Source organism: Camelus bactrianus, chromosome 19 (assembly GCF_048773025.1).
Source record: "Camelus bactrianus isolate YW-2024 breed Bactrian camel chromosome 19, ASM4877302v1, whole genome shotgun sequence".
Lineage (NCBI taxonomy): Eukaryota > Metazoa > Chordata > Mammalia > Artiodactyla > Camelidae > Camelus > Camelus bactrianus.
In genome coordinates, this window is record NC_133557.1 from 32,348,242 (window position 1) to 32,367,617 (window position 19,376).

General features: G+C 52.1%; 1 protein-coding gene across 4 annotated transcripts in view; it reads right to left on the reverse strand.

The window, feature by feature from the left end:
- DIDO1 (death inducer-obliterator 1) overlaps positions 1-19,376 on the reverse strand; it is a 52,161-nt gene that overhangs the window by 23,611 nt on the left and 9,174 nt on the right. For 2 of the 4 annotated variants that reach the window (XM_074347586.1, XM_074347583.1), the window contains exons 1-7: positions 18,978-19,136; positions 8,253-8,440; positions 7,659-7,773; positions 6,023-6,854; positions 5,077-5,398; positions 3,001-3,213; positions 1,780-1,996 (exon numbers count right to left, since the gene is read on the reverse strand). In XM_074347586.1, the coding sequence (XP_074203687.1) occupies positions 1,780-1,996; positions 3,001-3,213; positions 5,077-5,398; positions 6,023-6,852 (1,582 nt within the window). In that variant the 5' untranslated portion in view covers positions 6,853-6,854; positions 7,659-7,773; positions 8,253-8,440; positions 18,978-19,136. Of the gene's footprint in view, positions 1-1,779; positions 1,997-3,000; positions 3,214-5,076; positions 5,399-6,022; positions 6,855-7,658; positions 7,774-8,252; positions 8,441-18,977; positions 19,137-19,376 lie in introns of those variants that run through there. The other 2 variants (XM_074347585.1, XM_074347584.1) reach the window with 2 other exon arrangements.

Sequence of the window (19,376 nt, forward strand, 5' to 3'; positions counted from 1 at the left end):
AATGATCAGAAGCAACTAGCTCAAAAGTATGTTCCTGACATACGCTATGAATTGTGGCTATCCACTCATTTACTCCTGAGCGGCGACCGTGCTGGGAAGGGCAGTCATTAATTTGTCCCAACTTCCCATCAACAGACCCATCCCCAGCTTCAGTGAGGAGCTGACTGCAGAGAAGAGGGGCAGGGAAGAGGAGGGAAAGCCAGCCTGTGAGCACAGCCCCCACCTTCCCCCCGTATCACGCGCCAGCCCAGTGCACCTAGACTAACCCCACCCTGGGGGTCTCTGGGCAGGTTCCCAGGTCCGGTCGACAGAGATGGAAGATAACTGAGCTGAGATCAGTCGCTCAGGGCGCTGTGGCTATACCCCAGTTGTCCTTTTATTCTGACATGTGCCTATAACCAATTTAGAGCACTTCTGCACAATCTTCCAAAGTGACTGCTCCCCACCTGTGCACAGCTGGGTGATGCCCATTTTCAGGCCTGTTCATAGCCCCCGTTAGCTAAAATGGAGAGGTGCTGCAATTTGATGGAAATTTGAGACATGTCGTTAGCACGCAGTTCTTAGCTCAAACCTAAGTGTATCAAGACTCATTCTAACACAGCAATTGCTTAATTCTGTACTTAGCTCACTCCTAAAATCCAAAATTAAAAAAGTATATATACATATGCAGTAATGCTTTGCAAATTATTTGCAACTCCATTTCTTGGGTCTTGGGCCTCTACATTCTTAGAATGAGTATTTAGTTATGCATTTTTCTAACCACTCTGCATTTACCATTACCCATGAGGCCTTCCCTCAGGCGACTGCTTAAAAAGCTGGCTGAAAGAAGGCAGCCCACTTCTGTAATTTTGAGATTTAGGCCTACTTTTTGGTGCTTTTTAAAAAGTCACAAGAGTATAAAACGTAGCACAAACAAAAACTGAATAAAAATAATAAGATGTGGGTTATGGATCAACTTAAATTTCCAAAATTCAATTTTGGCAAATGAAGCTGAGAAACAAGAACAAAGAGGAAAAATTCAAGTTGCATGACCTCATCTAGGCTCTCAAAGTTCTCTCTGAATTATCTGGATCCTGCTCACCTGCAATCTGGAGTGAGGGGACCCAGCAGGGCCACACTCCAGTGTGGAGCCGGGACACGGGGTCCCCCGTCTGGGTGCTGCAGAGTGGAGAGACACCGTACTCACTTACCTTCGTGCTTATGAAGCGGCGGTCAACGGCCATTCAAACTGGCTTGTGTGTCTATGTGGTGTGTGGTGTGTGAATTGGACATGGAAAGAAAATCCCTGTCTGGCCGAAAGCAGCTTAACTCCTGAGAATCATACTTCAGTGGAACATGAGACACAGCACTACTGTGTGAGAGCCCCCACGACAGAGAAGCGAGGCTCGCGGGCACTCGTGCGGCTCCGAGGCTGGGCCCACAGTGCGTGTCTGGACGACGGGCGCTCGTGCTGGGCAGTGCGCCTACTCAACCAGGCACTGTGAGGTCACGCGAATACTTACCAGAGCCTAAGAATAAAAAAGAGATTAAAGACAGCAACTTTCAGAGGTGAAACATTCAGCAATGAGGCTGGTACAGCTGTTTGGAAAACAGACAGAAGTCCCGACAGACTAAGGGCGGGCACACGGGGCTCTGAGGTGGCTTGGGTCGGGCGTGCGCGTCCATCTTTGGAAGGGCAGCACGAAACACAGCTACAACTCCCAGCTCTGGACAGGCCTGAGCAGACGGCTGTCCAGAGAGCCCGGGAAGGGTCCAGAGCTCCCCCTGGGTGATACATACATTTACACAACAGAGGCGGCCAGGGGGCAGCAGTCCTTTCTGGCTTTACTGCATTGTAATTGTGGTCACTCGCCCAGGATGGTGTGCCGCTGCTCTCGCAAGTGGCCTCCTGGGTGAGGCCCTCACTCCTGGGAGGGGCAGCCACCGCCTTCTTCAACGTGTCTTCCTTCTTGTCTGCGGCTGGCCTCTTGTGCACAGAAGAGATTTTAATGCCTGCCTGGATAATCAGTAAAACCCCAATCATTAATGAGGTCAGAATTACCTTCCTTCATTTCACTTTCCAATCAAAGTCGGGCGATGCCCTATTCCCGGGGTCCAGTCAAGCCCCCACAGCGCCCTGAGCATGTGCGTGCACGGCATCTGCTCAGCGCGAGGGCCTGGCCCACCTCCCACATCATGCCCAGGACTTCAACGTTGGAGCGACGTGACAGCACAGCGCACGATCCTGCGGTACAGGCAGGCCTCCATGCGAGAAGACGACAACCAACGCGAGGGGCAGTGGAGACAGGCAGGCAGACAGGCAGGCAGACAGACACACACACACACACCAGGGGCACCAAGGACAGCTCCGAGCCCGTCCCCTACTTCCCCCGCACTCGTGCCGGCACCCCTTAACCATGGAAGCAACAACTACTTCTTTGGGAGTTCCATGATTCAAACTTATCAGCCTTGAAGAGTAAGCCACCTAATCCTAAATAAGCATTTTAAGTTATCAAAAAAACTCCCAGAAAAGCAGTAGTTACGCTTTGATGTGAGGCTGCGACACAGCCACATCAAACTGAGACAAAACTCGAGTCAGCAAGAGCCTGTGATCTTGAAAACATCCCGGCTCTTCCAAAAGCACAAGCAGTGCAGGGGGCCGAGGCTAAGTCCCAGAGGGGGCAGAGCACGGGGCCCCGCCCGAGATCCCACCCCTGCCCCCGCTGCCCCGTGTTTCCACACAACTGCTGCCAGCGCTTCTCCCAAGAAGGCCGGCCTGTGGACGAGAAGCTGCTTCTGCGCAGCAGCCGGCTCCTGAGTTTATGCCGATGATGCCCTGGCCAGAGCCGGAGCAACACTGGAACAGACGCTTCTTTGTAATTCTGACAGAAAACTGGAGGCGGTGGGGGCCAGGGCACGGGTGGCAGTGCAGCACACAGCCGGGCCGCCGCGCCCGCAGTGCCTGCCCAGCCTGTGGCGCCCCCAGCTCCCTCCTCAGATGGCTGGTCTCGCTCAGCTTACCTGGGCGCTGCATTTCTGAAGAACGAGCTTCTCGGGCTTTGCCTTGGCTTTCTCTCTAGGCTTCGGCTTCTGCTCTTTCCCCGCACTCAGAAACCTCATGGTGGCGGCAGCATGCTTCAGGATGCAGTCGTTGCTGCAGTAAACTGAGTCGGGCTGCGCCACGCTAGAGCACCCAGGCCCGATGCACCTGGAGGCGCCAGGAGCCTCCACCACCTGCAGGAAAAAAACAGGACTTCGAACAACCTACTTCCACCTTCAGCAGGCATGGCGCTTTGTAAAACCACGCCTCACAGTACTGAGACCGCTTCTTAACGGTGGACGACCATGAGTAAAGGAGCGCCTCTGGTCATCCAGAGCACACAGCCCGCCTCCCCCCCACCCCCGCCGTGTGTGTGCGGCCCTCACATCAGGCGTAGGGGGCAGAGGTCTCAGGGGACTTCAGGACTCACTTCTGAATAGAATGGGATTTCACACCCACAATTAGGTTCCATCATTGGGCACAGGGGCAGGGATTTTGCACATGTAATTAAGATCCCAAATAAAAGGATTCCCAGGAGGCTCAAAGGGTCTGATTTAATCCAATGAAAGCCCTTGAGAGGGCCTGGCTGGGAGAGGGCCGTGGCAGGGCACTGAAGTCAAGACTGCCAGACAGCATCCAGGATGGCCAACTCAATCTGTCTCAGAAAAAGGTAACTTTGTAGCCATGTGCGCCACAAACATCACACAGGACATAATTACTTGCTAAATCACGTGAGAGCTTTGGAAAGTGGCTCTTTCCCCAGCCCCCACCTACCCCCGGCGTGCAGCCCGAGAGACCCAGAGCAGAGGGCCTTGCTAAGCCAGGCCCAGGCTTCTGACCCACAGAAAGCAGCTCATGACTTTGTTTTAAGCTGCTAAGTCTGTGGCGCCCTGTCACGCCGTGGCAGGGATGGAGGGCACTGCAAGAACCAAGTGCAGCCGCTGCTGTTTACGACGGAAGCACGTTCTGACGGTCACGACACACGTGCAAGTACAGACCCCTCCGACGTACTGGAGCCAAGTCTTACTTCTCAAGGGAGGTACTTAACTGTCTTTCTTCCAAAGAATCCAAGTTTTACTCAAAAATATTTAAGCTACATAGTCTCAAACACATCAGCAATAGGAAGACTTTCCCCACTAATTCAATTCCATTAATTAAAAAAAATTACCATTTACTGTCACACTTCCATGGTAGTATGGTACAATTTACACGGTCCAGCCCTCGAGGCCAACACAGCACACAGGGTTATGGCAGGGGTGCCGACACGGCCACCTCAGAGCCTCCCGTGTGCCCAACACCTGCTGAAGGACGGGCGGTGGGGTGCCCCCCACCAGAGGCCTGGGGTGAAAACATGCCCTGAGTGGGCCGACCAGGAGAGCAAGATGCATGGAAACCGTGACAAAGAACCACGGACTGGAAGGGGCCTAAAAACCAGCCGGCAGGAGACACAGGTAAACAGAGCCGGGAAGGGAGCAAAGAGCCCGCGCGAGCACTGGTGGGCACCCGGGAGCACAGCAAGGGTGTCCCCTCAGCAGAGGGCACCCCTGAAGCGCCCACCGCTCGGAGGAGGGAGCCGAGCCAGGAAGGCACCAGCAGCCGCAGCTTCTTGGTGGGGTGGGTGGAAGACCACCGGCTCTCTCAGGGTGGTGGCGGGTGGTTCAGGTGCACACGTACTTTGATGATGAAAAATAATTTCCTTACTTAACATATGAACTTTAAACTCAAGATCCCATTCATAAGAACACTTACTAAATTTTTAAAAAGTGAGTCCATTTAAGGAAAACGTTAAGCCAGTAAAAACAGCACAGAAGGAAGATAGTTAAAAAAAAAAAAAAAAAAAAAAAAAAGAAAAAAAGAACGGCAGTGCCTGCATCACACAGGGGCACGGAGCCCACGGGGAGGCCACTGCCCTGCCCTGGGCCCAGCCTCGCACGGCGCCGCTCCAGGGAGATTAACTCATCTCAGAAGAAACGACTGCTGGTCTGGACGGTTCTGCCAACAGCAGTCTGAGATCTCTAAGGCGACCCCACCACTGACCTTGAGAGACAGGTACTTACGGGCTGGAATATCTTGAGTTTTTTCTTGCCACTTGGGTTTGCCGCTTTCTCAATTCTGCCCTTTATTCCTTGGTCTTCACTTGATTTCTGCTCTATGGTTCCTATACTGGTAAAGTCGGTGCCGTCAGCATCAGCAGCTCTCACCCGCACGTCCTGCGGGTCTACAGTCTCTGAGCTGTTCTCGTCCTGCACCTGCAGGATGGTGCAATTTGGGCAGATATAGTCTTCCCCATTCCTCTCCAAGAGCCTCCCTCGAGCCTCAGAAATGCCCACACAGTCGCCATGAAACCATTCTTCGCATCGGTCACAGCAAATCATAAACCTGAGATTATAAAATATTAAGAACAGAAAATGAGAAACAAATCAAATGGGTTTCAACATTCTATTATGAAAAACGTGCAAACACACAGAACATCCACGTGGCCTTCTCTTGACTTTACTAACATTCAACTAAATTTGCCTCAACCATCTTTGTGGGGGGCGTCCTGCCCTGAACACCACAGTGCTTGCCCATGAAATGGCAACAATGCCTTTATCACCACTCTCCTGACGAACTAAAACTAGTCACCAAACACTCTGGGCACCCAGTCAAAGCCAGACTCTGAGCTGGCCCTACATCCATGCCACCGTCCAGGACAGCTCAGAGTGTTAACCAAAAGAGCTCTCCCAGACCACACCGCCCGGCACACTGACCTCTGGCTGCACATGGCTGGTGTGAGTGAGGCACAGACACCCAAGGCCAGCTGCCACCACTGGACAGTCCCCACCCGCTCCACTTGCTTCTTCTTTGACAAGGACTGGTTTGTCTATTTAAACTGAACAAGTGGCTCCTCCAGGCCAGCCAAGGGCTCTTTACATTCAGACAGTGGCCAATCTCAGCGGTGTCCAGGGCCTGGACCTTCTGGACAGCTCGGGCACCAAACCCCGGGGCTACACCTCAACCCACCTGTTGTTGTGAGGCTGCCGGCAGATGCAGTACAGGGCACTGGGGTCGTAGCCCTCACACTCGGGCTTGGGCCTGACCGCGTCCCCAGCCTCTTCGTCCTTAAGCCCCGGGGCTGCCCTCCCCTCTGGCCGGCTCTCCCTGGCCTCTCTTGCCACCTGGGGCGTGGACCCCTGCTCGGCCTCGGGCTCCTGCTGGCCTGGCAGTGAGCCCTCCGCGGGGCCGCCCGCCTGGCCGTCCACAGCCTCGGGCGGCTCGTCGCCCCGGCGCTTCTTCCTCAGCCGGCTCTGCGGGCCCTTGGCGGGCCCGTCGGCTGGCTCCTGCGCTCGCTTCCTCCGCAGCCGGTTCTGAAGCTCCTTCAAGGTCAAGCCGTCGCTGTCGCTGTCGGAGGTGTCGTCCTCACCGCCGCCCCCTCTGGCCTTTGCGGGGGCCGGGCGGCCCCTGGCGCCCACAGAGCTGGCCTTGGGCCCGCTCTTCACGTCGGAGGCGCTCTCCACACTCCCTTCAGAGGCGGTTTCGGCGTCTGTGACGGGGCACGACGTGGGCTCGCCGGGGTCCTCCAGGGAGACGGGGGCACTCCTCCTGCCTCTGCGGCGGACAGTGGTGAGGAACTCCTCCACCCGCTCCGTCCGCTTTGGCTGCCGCCCGCTGCGCCGCAGGGAGAGGCTCTGCTGCTGCGGCTGCGGCTCCAGGGGGTCCAACTCCACCTCCCCCGCGCCCTCGCGCTTGGCGATGGTGGTTCTCCGGAACCCCCACGTCTTCCTGAACTCTTTGCTGGTGGGCTTGACGGCCCTGGGCGCATCCTCCCCGCTCGGATCACCCTTCTCGTCCATACCTGCCGGGCAGACACAAGCAGACCACGACGGCGTCAGCCAGGGCCCTGCTCCCTCCAAGGACCAGGAGCCACTGGTGACAGGAGCACCCACAAGGGAGCAGCACCCACGCGGGAAACATGGTGACCCAACACTCCTCCACCTACGCAAGTGAAGGGGCTTCCTAAAGTGCAGTACATGAGACCATTCAAGGTAATTCTTGAAGAAAATTTTAACTGTCATGTATCTAATGTTCAGCAGAAAAACACAGCCAGCAACAGATTTAGTTTTGCTGGCTAACTGCTCGGGACAAGGATTTCTAAAACAGGTCGTGGGGAAGGAGTCGAGGAGCAGCATGTGCGTGAGGACAGGACGGGGTCCACCTCCCTCCCCTGGAGTCAGGCTGGCCTTCGACACTCCGGTCTTGGGCTCTGAGGCCCTGAGCTGCGTGAGACGTGCAGCCACCCTGTGCACACCTTACACAGAGCAACCATGGGGAGATGGTGTGGTGTTGGCCCGAACCCCAGCCCTGCTGTGGGCTGAGTGGTGAGTGAGCCCTGTGGTCGCACCGCAGGGGAACCCTGCCCAGACTCGGGAGCCACGACCATGTGGACACGAGATGGGTGCTGCTTGGGTCCAGTGGGCTCCAGGGACAGGCGTTAACACCGGGACAGAGGAAATATACAACCAGACGTATGGTACCTTGAATGTGGATTTCTTCTCTCTCTCCTTACCTTTTCACTTTCTTTCTAATAGATTATTAAAGGGTCACGTTTGGGAAAACTTTATTCTTACTTAAAGTGAAGAAGACTTGAAACAGTATATACCTTGAGAATTTTTTTCCCCAAGCTGTGCAGGCTTTAATCACATTTAACTGCTAACGATGACTCAGACTTTACGCCACGTTCCATCCTAGAGGAATGACTGGTATGGAATGAAAACCTTCAAAACATAAACAAAATTCAAATCACACACAACCTAATCCTTTGCTTCCCAATGAGTGCTGTCACTCCCCATTCACCTGCCCAATTCTGCAGCTCCTCCACCCTGTGTCAGCCTGTGACACTCCCAGGTCACTCAGAAGCCTGCAGGAGTAGCTGTGACATCAGCTGTGCCACCATACCACACTTTTCTTGTCTCCCAAGTTCTTCTGCAGGAAAAATTCTCTACAAAACCCAGTTCTCACCAAAGGGACTAGACAACATCATCGTTAATGCACCACTAAAACCACGACAGTAAAAATAAAGGGGACAATCGAGGTCAACCCCTCAGCACACGATTAACATTCATCTAAAAACTTGGGCTAAAGGCTAGAGTATTTCAGCGAAATATTAATGTTGTATCAGTTTCTTTACACATAATGCCACTTTAGACACAGAAAACACGTTATCAAAACCTAAGATTTTGTGGTTGACTTTTACCTTATTGACGTGTCACCTGTCCCAAATGGAAGCTTGGATACGAAGTTCCTGACTTGCTGAACACACCACCCGGCTGAGGCAACCACGGGGTGCGAGGACGGCGCCAGGCCAGAAACACTGCTGCTGCTGCTCACTGTTCACAAGTAACAGCACAGGGTATCTCGAGACTGCGCCCATGGAGTAAGCTCCTAAAATGAAGAAAATAGTTTATAGGTCTTAAAGTAAATACAGCTAAAACCATGTTTAAAAAGGCATCAAACTTTCCAAGCAATCTCTTATTTGAGTGTAGGTCGTGTGACCTGCAAAGACATCCAGGGAGTGGAAAAACCAACCAACTAGCCTCCGAAACACGGTTCCCTTCCCTAAGGACTTCTAAAAGAAGGGCAGATACTCTGTCCACACTCTGAAAGCAGGGGTCTGGGACAGGCCAAGGCCAGGGCACTGGTGGGAAGAGCCCAGGGGCCTCGGGGACAGAGGGTTTCACGACCAGTCATCGGGTGTCAGCTGCTTTCCAATCTACCATCCTCCTTTGGAGATGGACACAGCTCAATAAAACCTCAGAGAGAAATACGAACACAATGTGCAAAGATGAACAACAAAACTACACACGAGAGTAAACTATTCAGGAATTCTTACCACTGTTAGCTATGTCATCGTTCTAGTTAAAAACCCAAGAAAGGTTTCAGAAGACAGATGTTAGGATGACTGAACAGGACGTGGTACCGCGTCCACGTGCATTTAAACACCACTTCTGCTCCCTCCTTCAAACCACCTTAGTTTATCAGCGAACATGTCTTTGGTCCTGAGTATCAGGCATTCAACACATTTCACATTCTAGACCCAAGACCCTCTGCCAGCACCTCACCTCCTTCTCTGACTCAGGCCAACTGCCTCTCCTTAGAGGAGAGAACTTAGTAACTGAGGTCTCCTTAGCAACAGAACAAACATTCCGCGGCACCTCCTTTTAAAGAGACAGTGACCACTTCACCCCAACCAGCCACCCACATCATCGCGAACCCATGTCAAAACAAGAAACTGCTTCTCAGAAGGGTCTTGAAATAAACTTTCACATTCCACAACAGTGAACATCGACAAAAGCAAAGGAATTCGGATGTTTTCAGGAATGAAGTTTTTAAAGTTTACATCTGGAAAAAGTTTTTGGATTTGAGTTTTGAATAATCAGTCAGAATAGGAGAATCCAGTTATTTCTGTTACATGTAATGAGGTAAGTACTTCATTCAAAATAGATCAGATCACTTAAAATAATTTGGTTCATTTATCTTGACTTTGTATTTACAAAATTGATTTCGTAATTTCTAACACAGAAATTCTAATATAAAATTTCAGCTCATGAAACAAAAGCAGGTATATCAAGACAAAAGACAAAACATCTATGATCAAGGCGAAAGTTAAAAAAAAAGTGTGTTATGTTCCAAACACAACTTAGAGTGTACAGGGCCACACACGACAGCCAGCCAACACACCTGATCGCACCATGCTGGGAGCAAACGCTCCCAAGGAGAAGGACAACGGAAAAGAGAAAAACTGGAGGTGAACACCGAACATACTGAAATAATTCACTATTAATGTCCTAAGTTTCTAAGTGCAAATTTTTCCATTTCCTACTAATGACAAGTAGGAATAATACCATGAAATCTTGCTTTTCCACAAGCCAACAGTTCTCATCTGCAGTGCCAAAGGCCATTCTTGAACAGGCCACAGCCCACCTTCCAAGTTCTTGAAAGGCACTCTCCAACTTTTGCTGTCAGGGCCCCTTTATACTCTTAAAATTTGAGGACCCCCAAAGAGCTGTTTTTATGTGGGATATATCGGTATTTTCAAAATTAAAGCTGAGGATTTTCAGAATTACGCACATTTGCTGACATTACAGCAAATCCTGACGAGTAGCAGTTCCATAAAAATCAGTCACAAAATGAATCTGAAACCGTGCTTGTGAACTTTCCATAGCTCCTTACGTGACAACCCACTCTGAATGCACCCTCTGCTCCCGTGCCTGGTGGTCACTTGGAAGCCTGGTCCGGACACAGTGGAGCCCACGTGCCAGCAGAGCGCGTAGTGGACAAGGACCCGCTGGTTAATGTTGGCGCCCACCTCCCGAAACGTCTTTAGTCACTGCCAACATTCTAATTTTCGCTTACATCTTGAATTTTATCATAAGTAACAAATACGGTCAGCTGCTTTCCTTGAGACTCATGCCACTTCTCTTCAAGAAAATGCCTGCCAAACCAAACCCCACCTGGAAAACAGAGTCTGTCAGTGGTGCCTCCGCCCAGCACACTGTAAACACAACCGCGTGTGTGATGCTCCGTGTGGGGTGGAGAACGCTCACCAGGCCAACGATGACTGGGGACGGAGTTCTGACCTCTTAGCCCCCAAAAGGGTTTGGGGACCCACATGAAACAGACTGAGAACTTCTGTAACGTGCCATTCCTACCTAGTAGTTTAAGAACACGATGAATACGTGCAAAGCAATCACACACATGGAGTCTTTAGCATCAGAAGAGATTAAACATTTCCTTCCACAAAACTGTTATCAACCGCTAAATGCTCCCTTCAACTCCGAAAAAATATTAAGCTGCCAGAAGTGGTTTTCTTAAACACAAGATCAAAAATACCCTCCCCAAGTAATGTTAGCGATGCCTGACTCTATGACCATTGTAAATTTGAATGCTTGACCTCCACAAAGCTGGAGACAGGTAGAGGTAACTGCATCTTGCCCATTTAAAGATGTTTAGTTCTATACACTAGAGACTAATTCTGCTAAGACACTTTAAAATACAATATATAACCACAATTAAGGTCCTATTTTCACAGCACGGGAACTGTGAGAAAACAGCTCCAGCTTCTCAAAAAGATAACACACAGATGCGTATCTGTCCCACCTGGTGGCAAAACAGTGTGGTTCTCTGAACCTCATACCCACCTCCCAAAGCAAAAATCAAAATTAACATTAATTGTGCAACAATGGTAACCTGCCAATCTCAAATTATACCCAGTGCTATAACATAATCTCATTATGTTGGCCTCTGCTAACTTATTTCTGAAAGACTAGGCCAAAGTTTACAGTTACTTGTACTTTTTATTAAGGGTCTTCCCGTCTCACAACTAATCCTCTGCTGTGGAAGAGGAGGGACTGAGAAGATGCTAGCTAAAAGTTTTTTAAGTAACCCCCTCCCCCAAAAAAGACAAGCTTTCCCAATTACTCTTTCACAATTGTTTTTATTAATGGGATGGTCACTCATGAGAGTGCCCAGAGACTTGAGACAGCTCTCTACATCCTGAAGGCACCAGTGTTCTCTGAATACCAGCCCACAGTAGCCGGACGGCCCCACACATCTGCAGCAGCAAACACCACACCTGTCCACTAAAAACCTTGTCCCCCAGACACGGAGGGGCGGCGGGCCTGGGCTTGCGGGGCAGAGGGAGAAGCCCCGCCTTCGTTTACCTGAATTTCCACAGAGAACCTGACTCAGATGTATAAGTTACATTTAAGTCCCTCAGATGCTAACGCAAAGTTTGCTGCTTTCCCAACAACACTGTCATTATTAAAATTAACCTGAAGCAAAGGCACTCACAACACAGTAAGGTTCTCAAGAGGTAAACACAGAGACAAACCTAGGAACAATCCTGCTGTTTAAAACTTCTTATATACTTCTGCTCTACAATACTTGGGAATAAAAAGCAAACTTGCTGCGTAACCTGCTGAGGACCGGTGCTCAGCTGGGCCGCGGTGGGCTCCAGCCTCCCCCACCCCCGCTCCTCGTAGTGGGTGGGCAGGGGGTGCACCGGCCCCCCATAGGGTTTCTAGTGCATAACAGGCTTGTGCCCTCAATGGGCAACTCTCCAAACCAGCTTCAGGGACCACAAGAGCCACCTGAATGTATCAAGATTAGGGAGGGGGTAATGAGGCTTTCCCGATTCTGTCCTGAGCACTGTGTAGTCTCCTGCACAGGTTCTGTGAGGATATTCAGGTGAACAGAAGTGGGGCTTCTCCCTCTGCCACGCGAGTCCAGGCCCGCCGCCCCTCCGTGTCTGGGGGAAGAGGTGTTTAGTGGACAGGTGTGGTGTTTGCTGCTGCAGACGTGTGGGGCCGTCCGGCTACTGTGGGCTGGTATTCAGAGAACACTGGTGCCTTCGGGATGTAGAGAGCTGTCTCAAGTCTGGGCACTCTCACGAGTGACCATCTGGAACGGGCTCCTGCTGTGGTCTGCCTGCCTGCGCCCCTGGCCCAAACTCAGTTTGAAACCCAGTTCTGAGGTGATGGTGATAGGAGGTGGGGGCCCTTGGGTGGTACTTAGTCCACGATGTTGGAGCCCTCAGGAATGGGCTCACTGCCCTTAAAAGTAGGCGCCAGAGCTCACTCGGCCCCTGCAGCCAGGGAGAGGCATCCACAGGGTCTGCCGGCACCCTGGGCCTTGGGCCCCAAGCCCTCAGCGCTGTGGGGAACCGTCTACTGCATACGAGGCCTGCAAGTCTGCGGTCTGGTGCAGCAGCCCGAGTGGACTCCCGGTGAGCAACCAAACACTGTGCAAGGGGCTGCTGGAATCCTGCCCCTGAGGACTGGTGCTCTTAAGGCTGCTGCCTGGGGCTTAGCGACCCTCTGAACCGTGCAGGCTCTCGTCCTCAGTGAGTGCTGTGTGGGACAAGCCTGGCTGCCGCTGAACTCCCAAGGACAGCGCTGGGATGGGTTCCAAAACGTAGCCTCCCCTCTCCTTCCTCGACCAAGACAGAGAGAGCGAGAGAGAGCCCGCACGACAGACAGACAACCTGCAGGCAGTGAGTCACTGCTCAGGACAGTCACCCCTGCTGCGCACTCCAGGGGCTGCTTCCCCTCGGAGCCTCTAGGTCCCGTAGCTGTGAATTAAAAACCCTGATTCTCCAGGGACCACTCCTGCGATAAGCCACTTGATTGCCTTATAGCCGCAGCGGTCTGTTTGGCCCAAGTTCTCCTGTGCGGGCTACTCCCGACCAGCACCCCGGGGACATGGTTGCTGATCCCTGCACCCTCCTGTGGTCTCCCGGGGCCAGGCCCCTGTACAGGCCACTCTCACCTTGTTTCACTGCAGCAAGAGCTGTTAAGGACCCAGCAAGAGGCTGTAGATAAGGAAAGGACACCCTATAACAAATGCAAAATGCCACTGTGCCCTAAAGCCAACAGAAGCCTTGAGGCTTCCTCACCCAGCAGGCACCCTGGCTGTGCTTGGGCCTCTGGTTCCAGGTGGTCCTCTTCAAGGGAGAGATATGCACTGACACCTCTTAACTGGGGACAACACACATTTTCCACACGTTTCCCAAAAAGCAAGGACATGGCTGATTCAAAAAAAAAGTTCAAAGACATTGCCTATCTTCTTAAAAGTAATCCATTTTCCCAGTTGTTCAAGTTTAGAGTCAACTATTTTTCTTTTTTTAATCTCATTTCTCAACAAAAGAGCATTTCTAACTATGACCCAGAGCAGAGGTTCTCAAAGTATGTTGGGGGGACGGGGGGTGTGGTCTTTCAGGAGGTCCCCAAGGTCAAACTATTTGCACAACACTCCTCTTTCAGGAGCACGTGGTATTTTTCAGATGCTAAACGACCATGCTATTACAACAGCTGGAATTCAGAAGCAGACAGGAGAATCTGACGATTGTTGCTTAAGCCAGACATTAAAGAGATTTGCCAAACTGTAAAGCAATGCCACCTCTCATCCAGCTGTTTTCCTCTTGGAACAGTTTTCATAAAGTGTTAATATGCAAGTGTTAATTATTATTTTTAAGTGAAAAAGTATATTTAAATGTCAATTTTTAATGCCAAAAGTGGGAAATACCAACAGCTACAACATAAACAAACAAAAGCTGTTTGTGGTCCGGGTTAATTTCTGTAGCGGTATCAGTTTGAGAACAGCCGGCAGCATACACCTGACACTGAAGGGCAACTTTAAAGGGCTGCTCTTGACGGGTCAGAAGCAACCCGGAACTTCCCAGTCGGTAGGACCGAAGGACTGTGGCAGTGATGCTTCAGGACTCAGCTCTCCCAGCCCCTCTGGCCCTCTCCTCACCGCAGTTTCACATGGTGACTGAGAAAGCACCGATTTCCAATCATGAAATTGCAGCATTCAGAGTGCCTACCGCTCCAGTTCAAAGGGAAAGTGGTTGGAGAAAACAACACAGGCCTTCTCTCTCACAAGGATCTGCTTCCCGAGTGGAGCTGCATCTTATAAAGGAATTAGAATCTCAAACCACAGGTCAAGGTGCAAAAAGAATGGTTGGAGGAATGTGCGGAAATACAAAACACAAGAACTAAACTGTGTATCTCAGCTGGAGTCCTTCCTTTCCCTGAGATTAGCGGAGGCCAATGTCTAGTTTTAGGGGCGGTGTGGAAAGTCCAAGCTTACACTAAAAAGCTATGAGATAGGGAGCAGACTCTGTGTGTCAGCTCTGCAGAACCACCAGAGCTGGGCTTGGTGCAGCTCTCGGGCTCGTCACTGCTGCACAGGCGGGGCACGCGCAGACAGGAGCCACCTTACTGCCAAACACACGTCCTTAGGGGGAAAACACTTTCAATTACAATCTAACAAACCTGAAGAGTCAGCAGCTAGTGTCCACCCAGCCCTGTCTTGATGGAGTGCTGGGGGCATCTCGGGGTGGGGGGTCAACTCCTCCAGCATCCCACGACCTGATCAAGGCAGCCAGCAGCCACCCCTCCCCTGCCGGGCAAATTAATAAGTCAGGTAAGTCCTCTGATAAGTAGACTCGGGGCTGGGAGGTTCAAGGGGCAGCACCGTGGAAGAAGGCAGGCATTGTGCCAGGATGTTCCTGGCTTCAACCCCAGCTGCAAACCTAACAGCTAGGCGTGCTGCTCAGGAAACGGGGACAACTGTAACCTCAGTTTCCTAAAAGGATATCTGAAACCACACCATGGCAAGTGCCAGTCAGCACTTATACACAGCAAACGTGTAATAAACGGCACACGTCACTTGACAGAGTGGCAATGTCAGACATGACCAGTTGGGGAAACAGGACCCCATAGGAGAGACTGCAAACATTTACCAAGAGCCCTTTACGTCGGTACAGAGCAGGCAGTATCTCTGTCCCCAGCCAGGTGGGGCTGCTTCATCTTGACCCTAGAGGTAACTGGGAAAGTGCAAGTGCATTTATAAGGGTGCTCCCAGCAGGCTTTTTTTTTTTTTTTAAACTAACGGACACAAACCAATGTTCATCACCAAGGGACTGGGTTGAAACAATAGTCAAGAAACATCCATACGATGAAATCATTTAAGGATGTAACTAGGGGGTGACAAGCTCCACCCTCTGAAAGAGTCTCACATGGGAGCGGGGAGACAAGTCAGCCGTGCACAGTGGCCCCACCTCCTAACACCCTCTGCCCCACACATGCAACCAGGCTCACAAACAGGACAATAGCTCTAACGTTGGGCTTCCACACAGTGCCGTTTCTGGGGTTTCTGCTTCCTTCTTTATATTTTTACATTGTCTTGATTTTCTACATATACATTTATCTTTGCAAAACAAACACAGTAATCTTTGTATTGGGGGGAACCTCTTTTACCTTCTTGTAAAAGTTTATTAAATACCACATTAAGAGTCTGTATTAGCATAAGAAAAGCAAAACCACAGCAGCAAAGTTTGATACTCAAGCATCTGCTTTACAAATGACAAACTTGACAATCCCACTGCTGACTGAACAGGTTTACAGGGACTGCTGCAAAAGCAGGATCATCATCCATTCAACTTCGTATCACTTACCCTCAGAATCGGAGCTGACCCTTGAGACACACAGGAGTTAGGCTTCAAGCCTGCCCGGTGGAAAGCCTGCACACACCTCACACCCGGGCTCTGCACGCTGTGGCCTGTGCAGCACTGCAGTGTTTACTCCTGAACAGGGCCCTGTGTAAGTGGGCCCGGGCAGCTCAAAGCCATGCCGTTCAAGGGCCAGCTGCACTGCTCAGAAAACGGAGTGAGGCCTAAGCAAGGGGGTGCGGGCACTCAGACCACGTGCGCTCCATGCAGGCAGTGTGTGACCTCCCCTCAAGTCACTGTTAATCACAGAACCTCTGGAAAGGAACTCACGCACATCCCTCGGTGCTGGCCATAAAGAGGGCAGTGTCAGATATCCACTGGGAGGGGCTCCACCGTTTACACAAGGAACGCAAAAAGGAGATTCTGTTTCAGGAAATTTTCCTTAATGGACTTTCTGAGTCCACCAGGTATACAAGAAATCAGGTCTCTATCGGACATGGTGCCAACAGCGCAGACTCAAGGACAACAGGGAGCTGGCCTGTAAACATTCAATCTTGGCTCCCCAAGGGCCAAATGGAAGTCACCTGGTATCATGGGACAGGTGTATAAAAAAGGTAAAACATTAGCACTTAGCAGAAATAGAAAACAATCAGGACCTGGAACATCTAGAAAACACATACTAAAAAGAACCAGTCTGTGGGCTGCCCAGGAAGGGGCCCCTAATCAATGAGGACTTACAGTGTCAACAGCAGGACCCACAAACTCCTCCGCCAAAAAGAAAATGGGAGCCAAAGCCCCCACTCCAATCCCTCTCCTCCCACCATGAAGACTAACCCCACCCTCATGAAGGCCCACTTGAAGCACCGGGCGCCCTGTGTCCAAGCTCCAGTGACACAGCTCCTCAGCAAGCCATTGTGATGCTCACACATGCACACGCTGTGAGGAGCACTGGTCGCTGTGGGAACGAGCAGACATCCAGGGGAGGCATCAACCTCACAACCTTTAATGTGTCCTTTCTTATCAGAGTCCAGAGTGCTAACCATTACACATAGGGCCTATTATAATGTCTTTTCTTATCAAAGCATAACTCACTTTGCTTGAAATAGCCCGAATTCAATCAAAAACTAATAAAAGACAACTCTTGGAAAATCAGAAGTAAATTAAAAATACATATTATTCCTACTCATTATTAAAATAAGTCTACAAGAACACAGGCAAGAAGGAAACAGCACTTAGGAAATGCGTTAGGCAGAAAGTTTCACCACAGGGTTGGGGCTGGGTCCTCTCAGGTGACATTTGGGTTGTCTATGCTGTGTTAAAAATGGCAAAATAATGGGCTAGTCATAGAGATGGTGTGTGTATGCCAAACCCAAGTGCCAGTAAGGGCTCTAGGTTCCAGGGTACAAGGCTGCCAACACTGGATTTCAATGAAGGAGCTAGGAGGCCCTCACAAGTCCCCACTACACTTGTCTCCAGGACTGAGAAGGCCACCTTTCTGGTATTCACTGAATAAACTGAGAAATCTTTTTAAAGGTCCTTGATTTTATTTCCTTAAAACAGACGCCTAAAGCACCTTCTTGGAAGCGTGTTTAAGCCAGGGACTACATCACGCCAGGAAAATCATGGGACATTTGTCTGGGGTTGGCCCAACAGCCCAGTTAGAACTCAGCTGTGTGTTCCTGGACAAGTTCCTTACAGGTGCTTCACCTTCCTGGAGGCTAGAATGGTACCGATCACCCTACTGGTCGAAACGAATTTGCACTCATCAACTGCTCAGAACAGGGTCCACCTTGGTGGAACGCCCACTGGAGGCTCTGCTTCCCCCAACCCAACCCCTGTACCAATCTACGGCTGCTCTGAGGTTTGTGAACATACTTGGGAAAAAGTCTTACTATTCGCCTTTTCGCCTTCAAAATGCCAGACAGGCTCAAATCGCGCTCCACCAGCGCGCAAAGGACACGGATGCTGCCATCTACGGCTAACCGCCAATTACAGAGCACCCTCAACCTACCTCGTGTGCTGCTGTCCCAAGGCCCCAACTCTAGGCCCACTGTCTGAGGGGTCAGATCTAGGGAGGAAAACCTGTCCTGACCCCCAGGGTCTCCCAAGCGGGCGGGGGAGCGGGAGACGCCGAGAAGAGAGCGCGAAACGTGGGGCGGGAATGCCACAGCGGACGGCAGGGCCGGCACGCCTCCCGTCGAAGGTGAGAGTTGCCCCTTCCCTCTTTCAGGATGACCAGCGGGCAACACAGCACAAATCGGTATCATGTCACACATCGAGTTGACAAGTCACGCAATAAACCCCAAAATTCTGTATTTTGCGGCTGGGCACACAGTCTTAAAAAAAACCGAAACCGACTTTCCAAACTTCTTTTTTGCTTCCTATTGCATCGAATACCACACAACTAACGTAATGTTCGCCTTTACAAGAGCAGTCGATCAGAAGCCTGAAATTACCTGAAAGCGAACAGAACCACACCTTAAAGAAAACCTCTATCTAAAACGAAACTTCACCTCCTGCAAGATGTCTAGAGAAACTCACCGGACTAAAGAGAGAATTCAACTCTACGTTACTCCGTTTCTTGAAACAGAATCACTTCCGCGCCCATGCAGCCAGACTCGGAACTTCAGGAAAAAGCGCTTCCCTCCCCCTCTCCGGTCGCGCGCCGCCGCCGCGGGGCACCGGGCCGCGCTGTGCCCGCGCTCCCTTCGGCCCGTCCAGGCTGAGACGCGACGGCGAGCACCGCCCGCGGCGGCCCGGCCCGGCCGGACCCGGGAGTGGGCCCCGCGCCCCCACGCCGCCCGCCCCTCCCCCCGGCCCGCGGCCGCCGCCATCTTCTCCGCTCGGCGGAGCGCGGCCCGGCGCGGCCCCGGCGGCTCCGGGGGGGCTCGGTCCGGGCGCCGCCGCCCCCGCCCGTCCGGATGCGGCCCCACGGCGGCCGGCCCCTCCGCCCCGGCCGCCACTCACCGCGGGCAGCAGGCCTCTAGAGTTTCGCAGCCATTCCCTCGAAGCGCCGCGGAGCGAGGGGACAGGAGAGCGGGCGGGCACGGCGCCGGCACCGAGATGCGGGGCTAGAAGGGCCGCCCGCGCTGCGAGCGGAAGACGTCGGCCACCGAGACGTGGAGCTAGACGGACCGGCCGCGCGCCGCGCAGCGCCCCCTCACGGCGGGCGGAGGAAGGAGACTGGCCCAGGCCCCGCCCCTGCCCTGCGCCGCGCGCCCCTGTGGGTACGGCCATCCCGAGGGAGCGCACAGTGCCTGGGCTTCCGTTGGCTGGTCGCCCTGGGCCCACTTTGTGGCAGAAGGGGCCGGGACGAGGATAGGAGCAAGGCACAGCGCTCCTTTCCCACCAGACCGCGTTCCCAGC